We start from the raw sequence: 13,712 nt of genomic DNA on the forward strand, positions 1-13,712 counted from the left end.
GAAAATTGTAGATGTGTATTGAATTCAAGAAAAAGAGAAACAAAGTTTACAAACTATAAACATGTTCATTTGACTATTTAAAAAGAAAAAGAAATGTAATTAAGTAGTTAATAATCTTCTTATTAAAATTAATGCTTCAATTGTTCTTCCCTCCTCCCCACCTCCGACCAATCCTTTTATTTCAATCAAAACAAATACCTGGTTTTTAAGTTTATTCATCATTAAATGTCAAATGTTATACTTGACTAATTCGACTAACTTGTTTTATTCATGAAAAAGAAAAAAAAATATTTTTAAAACTAAATTTAACATGGGTTTTGTGGAGATTTTTGGAAAATTCACCGATTGAAATCATGAGTCAATTGAAGCTAGACCACTACAGAAAACTTGGAAGTACTGGACGGCCGTTTCATCCTAGTATGGGACTCCTCACCAGCGCGCATCCACGATCCCACACCCCGCGGGATTCGAACCCAGGACTTACTAGTTTCGCACGCGAGCACTTAACCACTAGTGAGAAGCCGTTACCAGTGGAGTTCAACCAAATCTGTTGTGAGATATCAGCTCACTGAAGACAATGGTGTACGGTGGCGAAACTTCGTAAATTTAACATGGTCTATGTAAAATAGTATCACAAATGAATAACAGGAAACGTTTTTTGTCAAACGTTTGTTACTACTGATATAAATTATTAGTAGATGAAAAATAGCAATGAAACTTTTTATGACAGATGAAGAAACTATGATAAAATATTTCAAGTTGTTCCAAATAAAGAAAATTAAGTATTATGCACAAATGTCAACGAATTCTACCATGTTGTTATGCGGATTTCATTTGTAAATAATATTTCAAGAAATAGTATTGATTGAGATCAGGAATCGATCTAAGTCAGAGCACCATGCTAACCAGTGTTGAAGATGGTTGGAAGAAATTTAGGGGCAGCCAAAACAAAACGTCAGATCAGCGCTTGAAGTCACTAACTTCTAGTCTTAGCCATGTTGGTAGTTGCAGATTACTCGGTTGGGGTCCGCGTGACTATCGTAATCAATGGTTGGAGACTCTGGGTGACATGGCTCAGCATCGATCACAATGGTGTAGGTGTATTACACTCTGTCTTCCCTTAAACTAAGAGTTTAAAATCGCTTCATCTTTCTTTCTACGTACTATATCCTTATATGCAATCTTTCCTTTATATATTACCACCATTGACTTAACCAATCCTATGAATCCAGTGTTCATCTTGCTGTGCTAATGTGGTATGGCAACTTTGATCGATGCATGTATGTACCTGGTCCTACGTTGTAGCTGACTGAGACCACCATTGAAAACCCGAAACACTGGATGGTCGTTTTGTCCTAGTATGGGGTTCAACAGTGCTCATCCACGATCTCGCATGTGGGACTCGAACCCAGTATATCCGGTTTAATCTCTTGACTACTGAGCTGGCATGCAACGGTATTAATGTCTTACATCAGTAAACCCACTAAATTGCACGATCGTCTTTTATTGTCTTCGTTGGACAACTGCCTCACACCCGACAGGGATTAGCTCCATTGGTCACAGGTACCGATTGTGGTCCAAAATTGGTTGACTCATGATCTCAGTCAAAACTCAACAATCTTCACAACTCTATACTGGTAAATAATATTGAATTAAACAGTTTGTTTTCAGAAAGAAAGATTTTCTGTTGCTTTAAATAGGAATAAGTATTTGCGCAGCAACGCAAAACGGTAACTTAATGGTATTGTACTGTAACTGGTTTTTAATATCAATGGTTGTAAGAAGTTTGTACTTCAAGTGACACATCATTCATATCCGTTGGAGAAAACTATGCTTTATGTGGAGTGTATCCAATTACAAACTATTTGGTAGATGACCGAACTCAATATTGTTAGGAAATGCTGAAGCTCGAATTATATATATATATAATGTTCTAGCCAGTCCTCCTAGATATATTTCGTACATAGTTATATCTCCAGTCGCCCACAGTGTAAACACAATTGCAACGTAAACTGTCTATTCATTGGTACTATTTAAATCTCATTCCCTCTCAAATGCCTAACATTACAAGAGATTTTACTTAATTCTTTACTAGTATAACTTATATAGAAGAATAAATTCCAATACACATCCGACAGAAGTATAGAAATACTGTTTGTCAGATGAGCTGTTGTAACGAATTAAAGCTTTTGACGTTTTGTTTTTAGAGAAATACGACTGAATAGTGCAAGTACTTAACCACTGAGAAATAGTTGGTGTCTATTTTATGTTCACCCTACTTTAAATGAATCTTTGCAGGGTCTTCATACAACAGGTATTGTAATTTGTTTGATGAAAAGAGAAAACACCTTCCGGCAAGACTATGATTTATGGACGAACCAATCAGATTTGGGTTAATAGGTCCTGGATTTGGTTCGAATTCCATCTATCCACTTGGCTAAATAGCATTTAGGTTATATCAATTCGTGATGAAATACCCTATGTCTAATTCTTAACGCTGACCATCGACAGTAAATTATAATCCTAATTCCTCTCAGATTTACAACCTTCATTATGGCCTAGTAAGTAGATGGACACTCTCAAGGTCACTCAAATATCGCCCATAAATAATAGTCTCATCGTTTCTAGACTTTAACGGTTTATTAATAAACCTAGAAATATCGTTGGTTTCTGTACATGAATGAACCTTGAAGTGAAGCTTGTATTTCTAACTTTTCACTTTTCTCTATTGTTCCGGTTCGTATGTAGAAGTCATCTGAAGATACAGAAACCGGACAAGAAGTTAACAACAACCGCTCGAATAGCAAACTTCATATCATATATCATGTGATATGAATTCATCATAATGACTGAATAAAACAATCTTGATTACTAAAACAGGGAACTTGTTAAGATTATTCAAATTGAAGACAATTTGCATCACGAACTGACCATGTGAATTAGACATTTACCACCGATCATAATATTGTGAAATGATTGAATTTGGAAATATAAACCAGTGGATACTGACTCAAGGGTTTAAAGATAATACTCGAAGGTATGGTTTTTGATTTGTGACAGGGCTATAGGTATGCAATGTTGAGAAGAAAGCTCTATTGTGCTCTCCGGTTTTTAATAATTCCGAAACTGAAATCAGTCTGTAACAAATACAACCTAGAAAACATCTAAGTTGTTTCATATATGCTGGTAAATATTTTCGTAAGATGTATCTGATATGACTGAGTTGACTAATTAATCCAAAAGCTTACAAAAATTCCAGTATTTATTTTTGGATCCTGAAATTATGAATCAGTATACATTATACATATATATATACCCTATCCAAATGCTCCCACATGCACAGTCACTGTCAGGGAAGTCTTGCTCACTGCCGCGAGTCTCGTGGCAAGGGGTGTTGTTTACGAAATTCAGAGGACGACAACTGAATGTCTGAAGCTTTAAACGGGTTGGCGAATATAGAGGACACACCTAGGGGAGTTGAGAAACCCTGATTTTAAACCAATAGTGAATGTGGACTACAGGATCCTGAAGAAACAAGTGTCGTATCAATCTACTTTTGATCACCGGCTACTATGCGACTGCATTTCCTCCTAACGTCACTCTATTACCATGTTCATTATTTATTTGAACACATAAATATCGGTACAAGAGGGCACCAAATAGATATGCGCCACACCATATTTGCATGTGTGTGTGTGTGCTGTAATACTGCCCGGGTGTCCAGATCGAAGCAGGTGGCTTTCATAGGTGGCCACACCCCGAGCCTTTGGCCTAAAGGTCTGATCCACAAGGCAGTGAAGCATCGTGAGGAGATGAGTCCCACCGATTGGTTCATACGCCATTTGTTCCTTCAGGATACTGGAGCCCATGTGCACCATTGGTTTGGAATCCGGTTAAAGCGCCGAACATCCGCTTTCGCTTTCCGTCCCCTCAATTTCGTAAACAACACCCCCGCCACGAGAAGGCAGTGAGTAGGACTTGTTTGGTGGAGGCTGTATACGCGTGGTCGTGTGAAAGCATTTCGAGAGGGAGAGCGGACTCTCCCCACTCTCGGCCGTACCAGGGCATTTGGAGGCCCATTATAAGATTAGACTTATAGGTCAAAGACTCAGGGAGTGACCCTTAAACAAATCGAACTATAAAGTGTAGCACATGTATACTTGATGTTTCCTTGTTTCAATGTTTATGTGTTTAAATAAATAAACAAATAATATCAATATGAACTGATTTTAATCGACCTCAGATTTGTTAGTTATAGTTGAATCTAAAACAAGACGTTTTGCACCACCACCACCACCACCAACGACAACGACAACAAGAAAAAAACAACAACTCTATAGTAAAAGCATAATCTGTAAAAACGAAAGGGGAATAAAAAACATCGGTGATGCGATTCACTTTCTATAATAATAATAATAATCCATGCAAATAATGATTCTTTAAAATGTTAATTCAAAAAAGAAAAAAACACTGGACAATAAATTTAGATTCTTTCTGATATTAACTTTAATGTTGACAATATATTCGGTGTATCTGGGAAGAGAATAGCAGCACGTCGTAAATTTAACAATAAATTCATATATAAATCATGATGTTGTATAGATAATTGATAATCTTTATTCACAGTTAACCACCATAAACTAAAATTGACTAAAGCTGTAGCAAATATCTAAAGTTGAATAAAACAAACAAACAAAAAAGAAAAGTGGGAAGGAAAAAATGCACACACACAACTATAAACATTATCACTATGATTACTATGCCTACAACAATAGGTAATAATAACATGCATTAGGAGCATTCAGACATATGATGCACTTGTGCATACATATTAGTTCAAGATCAAATATAGTAGGCTAAATATGTGTTAAACGAAGCACGCTGTTCGTTGATGCCGTTTATGTGCTATGATAAGGCTTGGTTCAAATACATGAGAGACGTATATATATATGGTCACAGAGAGACTATCAACATTGGTGTACATGTATATCCAGCTGAAGAGTCCAAAATAGGATGAAATATATGTCGTGGATTTTACAACCAACCATTATCCAACTCTACTTATCAAATTTAAATGTCCTAGTTAAATACATGGATATGATTTCTTATATATTTTGCATCGTGGTCTTATATTTCATGTTTTTTTGAGTTGATATCTATTAAGATTACATTGGTTGTCTTTTTTTCTTTCCTATTTTAATTGGAGCACAAGGGATAGAATTTCTGAAAACGTTAATAAACTTCATCAATATCAGGTTACTACTACTACTGTAATGAACGAAGACTCACGAGGGGACAACCAATTTACTACATAAAAAATGAAAACCATATATAGTCAATACTTCATTTGCAAATCTTCTATTAATGATCCTTCACATTCTGTATGATTCGTCCAATTCATAATTCCTTTCTACTTCCCTTCATGTTTTTTTCAACTAGATCCTTCTTAACCTTTTGCTGACATGCATTGCATTTCGGATAAGTGTTACACACTACTTATGTCAATCGACATAAGTAGCATACACCACACTACTTACAAATACTGATCTAGTTCATTAATAATGATTAGTTTAACCATAGCAGATCAAAATAATATCAACAACAACAACAATAGTAATATTCTCTCGGTAACTTACTGAATTCATAGGACATTCATTACGTAACTGATTAATACATAATAAACATTTAATAATTAAATTTGTATAGATTGTTAATGTAGTCTCCATTGAAGTATTTATACTTAGAGTATTTTGTTTTAATTCAATCGTAGATAAATTTGTAATTTGACTAATTGGATTTTTATTTAATAACCAAGCAAATAAAAATATCCATCGAATTGATTCATTTGGACGTTGAATTAAATAACGTGATATATATGCTAGACCAGAAGATTTTCTCGACTAATGAATATTATCGATGATTATTTCAAGTAAAGGAAAGAAAAAAATTAATCATATAATTTCATAAGATATATTTATTAAATCAATGGATTTATGAGAACTAATTAGTATTAATTCACTTGGTATTGTTTTACTTGAATCTTCCCATTGATATTTTAGGACTGAAATTAATCAGTCTGTTATTGGTATATGTGCATACTGCGCGTATGCCTCGATATTGCCTTAATTTACAAGCATTATAAGCAAAGATGGATAGTGGCTAGCAGTGGAATCCAAGACGCGCGTTTCGTCCTGTTTGGGACTCGTCAGCTGGATGTACCTGCATCTCAGAGTTGATGTTCACTCTGGGACTCGAACTCAGTACCGTTCGCTTCGAGTGGGAGGGTGGATGGACCTAAGTGTAAGTAATTGCCTACTACTTGGTTTGAGTTTCATGAAATTATTGCAACTAACCATTGAAGACGCTGAATAACGTAGCCTAGAGGTGTTCACTCTTTGTCTACCCTAAAAAAATTGAGTTTTCAATTTGTCTAATACTTTCATTCTGCGAATGCATTCTTTCTTCTCGAATCGTACTATCTGTGCTTTATCTATTCTACTACCACTGATACCGTTTACCACTACTACTGTTACTACTCTGAGATTTGTCTTGAGAATGTCTTGTTGTGTTGATATATTGTACAGTTCGACAGCCATTGAAGATTATAAAGCAATGGATAACTATATCATCGCAGTATGGAACTCCTCAGTAGTGTGCATATACAAACCCACAACAGATTGAACCCAGGACCTTCAAACTTTTCATTATACGTTTAACTTTTAGATCAATGAAATAGAGTCTAATGACTTGTATTTCTACCATGAAACCATTTTCCAATCCCATTGATGAAGAACAAATGTTTTCTCCTAAGAAAGAAAAAAAGTTGAATTCCATTTTTGATTTATTGTCTACCAATTTGAGATGGAAAAGAGGCAAACCAAAGAATATATTGTGTCCGAAATTGGAAGCAGACATCAAAAGGATGAATAGCATCTGGAAAGGAATGTCCAGGACAGAGTTCAATAAAGAATGCTAGTGAGCGACCTATACTCCTCTGCGAAGGATAACAGGCGTAAGTAAGTAATTTGTCTTTATTACATGATAATCTCAGATGGGTTTTGTGGATATTATAGTAATTTCAATGATTAAGATCATGAGTCAGTTGAAGCTAGACCACCATGGAAAACCTGGAAGCACTGGACGGCCGTTTTGTCTTATTGTGGGACTCCTTAGCAGTACCCACCCACGACCTCGCTCAATTTCGTGGATTAGTTGAAGTTAGACATCGACACCGTCGGATGTCAGCCAGCTCAGTGGTCTAGTGGTTAAGTGATCGCGCGCGAAACCAGTAGGTCCTGGGTTCGAATCTCGCGGGGTGCGAGATCGTGGATGCACACTGCTGAGGAGTCCCACAATAGGACGAGACGGCCGTCCAGTGCTTCCAGGTTTTCCATGGTGGTCTAGCTTCAACTGACTCATGATCTTAATCATTGAAATTACATGATAATCAACAATAAATTGTAACTTATGATAATAAAAAGAAAGAAAGAAAGAAGATAACTAGAATGAATTTAACTTACAGAACATAATGATAAATATGTATTATTCATAATCCAATTATTTAATTCATTTTCAGTTAATTGTCCACCTAATGGTAAATAATTATCACTAATACGATTAGTAAATAAATCTGGTAAATTTGATAAATTTTCATATTCCATTTGTTTTTTTGATGAAATTTCAAAAATTAATTTACATAATGGTGAATTCATTAACCAATCAACATCTTGACCTAAACGTACACCAATTTGACTTAAATTATAAGCTAATGGTAATGAAATATTATAATATTGATCAGTTGATGAACAAGAAGACGATAATAATGATGATGATGTGGATAATTGGGTCTGTTTCATAATCCCGGTTAAATAAGTGTGTAATTTTTGAATTTCTTGTATTGGACCAAAATATGGACAATTGATTAATTTTATAACTAATAATAATAAGAAACCAGCATTTGGTTGAAATTGTAATGCAGATTTAGTAACTAATGATCCTTGATTAACAAGACGTTGAATTTCTTCAGTTAAACCTTTAAAATAATTAATTAATCAAAAAGAAATAGATAAATATGGACATGTAATCAATCAACAAAGTACAAAACAATGTGATGAGATCAATAGATGGAGAGTAATCATACTAATATTAAGAATAAAATATTTTAACAGTTGAATTCACGAATTGATCTAAGATAGACTACCAGTGAAAACCTAGAAGTACTGAACAGCTGTTTTGTCCTGGCACGGGACTCGAATTCAGGATCTTCAGTCTCGCGCGTGAACGCTTAACCTTTAATCTATCCCAGATCGACTCTTGAATTCAACTGTTAAAATACTACAATCTCAACAAATTCCCGTACTGATAGTAATAAGGTACAAGAGTTAAATCCACAGATGAACATAGAATAGGAACAAAGTTATTAATCAGTTGTAAATATCTAAATCCTACAGGTTATTTGCCGCTCGAATGGCTTAGTGATAACATCTCAGAATGAGAAGTAGGGTGACGAGTCCACCAGGAAGTATCAGTTCTCTTGAGATTACAAGTACAATTTGTTGACGAGTGTTAACTGGCAAAAAACTTGATTCTACGTTTTCTTGTCAACTGTCACTAAACAACAAAAATGTAGTGTACACAATGTCATGTCACCTAGACTAGTGACCACACATAGCAAATTGTTCGATAAGCATTAAACGACTAAGACGAATATGCTATTAGTCACTACTTAATTATAAATTGATTGTGGGAAAGAAACCACTAAAATAACACGAATCGACTCTAACTCAAACGAAAATCAGTGGTAAAAATGCATTTTTTTTTGCTTTAACAAAAAGCCAACTCACTAATCACACATAAACAATATCAGAATAGTAGATAAAATAAGTTATCGTTCAAAACGAACTACTAAATGTTAGTAAAGTATGGAATAATAGGATGCTCATGATATGGAATACGTTTGAAAGTAAAGGTTAAGACTGATTTTGACTCATGTCATATTAGATTCCTAACCACAGATTACGATATGAGACTCTGGAGTCTGACTTATGACATACGTATTTGCTTAGCTGTCTTTAGCCTATTGTTGTATTTACCAGCAAAATGCATCGAGATAGATAGTGACTTAAAACGCATTTTATGTATCACAGCATTTTACAAACGTTCATAAATTTATTAATCCATTGACGATCTCCACCTAGAACTGAACCTCTAACTTTGACATTGTTTGTCCAATGCTTCCAATATACCTTAAAGACACTTTTGGTCAATTACATGTCTTCGACTAGCAAACATCATATCTCACTGGCTTTACTCGTCTTTCGATAAGTGGATGAACATTTGGTCTGCATTATTAGTAGTAAATATTTTTAACCCCACCACCAACACGTTTAAAAAATATAATTAATAACATTTAGTCAATTATTAATCCGCTGGGGTTAGTGAAAAGCTAAATACCATTGAAGGAATTTGTGAACTCCGAACTAGTTTACTCACAAAGGCCAAACTAGGAATTGGCATAGATCAGTTTTGAAATATAATTTTGAATTTAGACGGAGATAAAAAGAAAATCATTTTTGTATAGTTACTTGAAATGTTCGGAGGATCCTAAATTTTGTTAGTCTTTACCAAGCAAGATTATGTCATTTGCACACTTTAACTCAATAAGTGAAGTTTCAGGTAGGATTGTAATCCTTTGAAACTTAAGATAAAAGGAGTATTACCCCAGTTTAAAAGTACATTAAAGATTTTAAAAATGAAATAAAAACAGAGAAGATGGACAACACCGAATGTAACTAATTTAAATAATAGTGTGTCATAAGTATATACCTGAGCAGTAAGTGTTCGAGTAAAAGATATTCAGTAGATTGATGTAGTTTTACAACAACACATCTTTCAATCTCAGTTACTGTCAAAAGAATCTTCGATCAACAAAGTCAATGGCTACACATTCACAGTAAGAATTATGGTTAAAATAGGAAAACGACAAACTATGTCTGTCCAAAAACCAGTCAAATGGTATAGATAAACTGAGCTAGAGGTTTCTTAGACTTATTACTTCCAAGCCACATTAAGTGTCGGATATATGAAGGAAGCTAATATCTTCAAAATTACATTAATCCACCTGATTCCTCTGTGTTCTATACCACACTTCACTAGTAAAAGAACAAACTACAAGCAACAGAGGTTTTGGATAGTTGTATATCATTGTAATCATGAACCGATCTAAGTTACGAAATCACTAAAAACCTGGAAATATTGAATGGCCATTTCTTCCTATTACAGAACTATTGAGCAACGCGTATACCCGACAACAAACGTGGGAAACGAACCCAGGACACTCAGTCTCGTGAGTGCTTAATTCCTGGACCAATGAACCGGCATACAACGGTGTTAATGTCTAACTTCAACCAATCCACGATATTATGAGACCATCTTCCGTCATCTCTTATGAGTAACTGCCTCACACCGTTGGATGTCAGATCAATGGTCTATAGGTTAAACATTCGCATGCGAGACCGAAAATGTTTGGTTCGATTGCCGACTGCGGGGTCATGGATGTGCACTGTTGAAGAGTCCTATACTATGACGAAATGGTTATCCAATGCTCCCAGGTTAGACCTAGATCCGTTCATGATTTTGATGAAGTCTAACAATCTACACAACCCCATACTGACACAGTGTATCAATGTAAGTTTAAAAAATGAATTCAAGTTTGAGAAACAACAAGAAAAATCATTTTAGAATATTGAAAACACACAAACAAATAATAAACAAATGTCTCACATATTAGTGATAAATTTTCTTGTGGTGGATTATCTGGATGCATTGTAAATATAATGCCTTTAGCGCATGCCTCAGCTAAACTATGACAAAATGTAGAATTTGGATTTTTAGTTAAATTAAGAAGTTGATCAGCAGTTTTCCAATCAGGTGATCCACTAAAATTAAACAAAAAGTATGTTTTATTCCAAAAACTGAAAGATTATGACTAGACAATAGAATCTAGAATGTGTGTTTTATTCTATCTGAAACTCAATCAACCGAATGTACCTAAATTCCAGTGTACTGATGTTTAATATTGGAACTTGAGAACTGTGTACTTTTCGCTTGAAACGACCCACAACGTGTTATTCCTTGAAATATTGAAGTCTAAATAATCTCTAATGTGTTTAATATATGTAATGTTTCTATCACATTTGATAAAAGTTTAAATTACCTCAGTGTTGACATTCAACATTGAATTTTGATCAATATTTATTGGTAATATGTGCACAACAGTACAAACAATAATCAAAACTATATGGAGGATCCAACTAGGGGATTTGGAAAACACTGATTTCAAACCAGTGGTGTACATGGGCTCCAGGATCCTGAAGGAAAAAATGGTGTATGAATCAATTATCGGTCACCAACTACCATGGGATTGCATCTCCTTAAGTTACTCAACTGTCTTGTGGATCAGACTTTTTGGTCGAAGGTTTCGGGTATGGCCCTCCTAGAAAACCACCTGCTTTGGTCTGGACACTCGGGCAGTAACACAGCCCACTCACAAATCAGGTGAATGTATTCGGTGCCCCTTTTAACCGATATTTATGTGTTCAAATAAAATAAAAAAATAGAAACGTACTTGTTGTTTTATCGACAAAAAATGAAAGTTAGTGTAAATAAATTTCAGCTACTTGAAAGAAATAAGTAGTAAAAACATCATAAAAATGTAGTAATCTTTCAAAAAAAATTACATACGAAAAATTAAAAGACAAACTTTTTAAAAAGACACTCATTAGATTAGAATATAAAAACTCCCTCAAGAAAATGAAAATAAAAACCCCAAAACTATATATATATATATATATATATATATATATATATATATATCAATACTCAAACATTTTTGTATCGGTAAAATAGAAGTGTTATTACACGCAGTACTCAAGGAAACTACTACAATGTGAGATAATAAATAAATAAATATATAAACTGACTGGTTCACTCAGAATATGTGGTGGAGACTGATTTTGTATTTCCAATTTGATTATACTTAAACTTATTTGAATATTAGTAAATGTTAAAACGTCACTATTTGCTTTCATAATGCTCAACTTTTGGATTTCTAAAAGAAGTAAACTTTGAATGTTGAAAAGAAACAAGAGCGAGATTTTATAAATTTATGAACGGACCAATAAGATTAAAGATAGCAAGTGTCTTGGATTTTGGTGTGAAATTAATTTATCCATATAGTTCAATAGCATTTTGGCATTATAGTGGATGTCAGTTCGTAATAAAGATCCTTAATTTAATCACTAATCTTAATCCTAATTCCTCATACTAATTTATAACCATCTTTTGATATTTGTAAGCAGGTGAATTTTCTCAAGATCAACTTGGACATCGCTTAAAGGTTGTTCATAAACTATAATCTCATTGAAACAAGTATCTATCTTATATTTCCTCAATTATTTTCATAATTCAATTTACATTTGATTACATTGAATATTTCGGTTATGTTCTTATGGCATGTCAATATATCACATAAATAAATTGCCAATCAGAACACCGACATATACGGCTTTAAACCTTTGATAAACCAATAACGCATTAACCAACACGAACAATCTAGAGTTAACTCTCAGTCCTTATTAGTTCCTCTTACTTTGCTCTGCCCGTTGTGTCCAGAACACAATCTCAGCTTCCACTGTATGAACCAAGTATTTCAGACATACTCAGTTTATGTACAAATAGACCAGACCACAACATACCATGAAATGCAAAATAATGTTTGTACAAAATCGAGTCAAAAGTGGTTGTGAGTATAAAATACCATAACTAATAAATCGGGAATAACTTAAGAATATTAAATCGTATAATAATAGTCAATAGGTCAAATGAAAGCTTAAGATAAAAGGAATACGAATATATATATACAATCTAGTTACTTAATAACTATCCGATAAAAATGGCTGAATAATAATCTATAGATAATCCCTAGCAGTTACCATTCATTTATTCTTCGTTAGCATAGAACAACTTTTTTATTTATTTTGACCTGTATTATCATTCTCGAACTTTATATCCTGAAAGATAGTAAGTAATATGAAACATTTTATTTATGCTGTATTCTAAACAAGTATTTCACATTACACCAGTTTTCTTAATAGATCAATCGGTTTTCAGTTTGTAGGAATGCTAAGACTTTATTTTCAATCATAATCAACGTAGAGTCTGAGTACAAATGTACAATAGACCAAATTATCAATACACATCAGATGAATAAAAAAGGAATGTAAATAATTGTAATAGAAATGAGATACTGAAAAGGACTAGACAGTGAGAATCAAGTTAGAGAAAAAGCAATGTAAAGGTATGTATGGAGAAATACTATCACTTAGCGTACATAGAGTAAGACGGAGAGTGAGTGCATCTTTATCGTTATGATCACTTTCGAACTATGCCGTCCGTCTAACATCTCCGACCAATGATCATGATTATCACTCAAATCAGATAATTTACAACTAACAACATGACTCAGACTAATAGTCAACGACTATACGGACTAATGTTGTGTCTCTTCAATTCGACCACCTCTAGCTTTCTTACGACTGACTTTTACATTACACGTCAATGAATGTGGTAGTTAATGATGGATATTAGCTGTGACTGAATAATCACTTTGTTTAGATTGAAATTTCGTTATGTATACATAAGAAAGACACACA

The 13,712-nt window shown here is 34.0% G+C and overlaps 1 protein-coding gene across 1 annotated transcript in view; it reads right to left on the reverse strand.

Annotated features, from left to right (window-relative positions):
• Positions 1–789: 789 nt before the first annotated feature.
• Positions 790–13,712, reverse strand: part of MS3_00004991 (uncharacterized protein) — a 61,111-nt gene continuing 48,188 nt past the window's right edge. The window contains exons 27-30 of the mRNA XM_035733336.2: positions 10,783–10,937; positions 7,521–8,032; positions 5,637–5,900; positions 790–4,669 (exon numbers count right to left, since the gene is read on the reverse strand). Coding sequence (XP_035587261.2) covers positions 4,484–4,669; positions 5,637–5,900; positions 7,521–8,032; positions 10,783–10,937 — 1,117 coding nt within the window. The 3' untranslated portion in view covers positions 790–4,483. The remainder of the gene's footprint in view (positions 4,670–5,636; positions 5,901–7,520; positions 8,033–10,782; positions 10,938–13,712) is intronic.

The sequence above is a fragment of the Schistosoma haematobium genome, chromosome 3, assembly GCF_000699445.3.
Source record: "Schistosoma haematobium chromosome 3, whole genome shotgun sequence".
In the NCBI taxonomy this organism is placed as follows: Eukaryota; Metazoa; Platyhelminthes; class Trematoda; order Strigeidida; family Schistosomatidae; genus Schistosoma; species Schistosoma haematobium.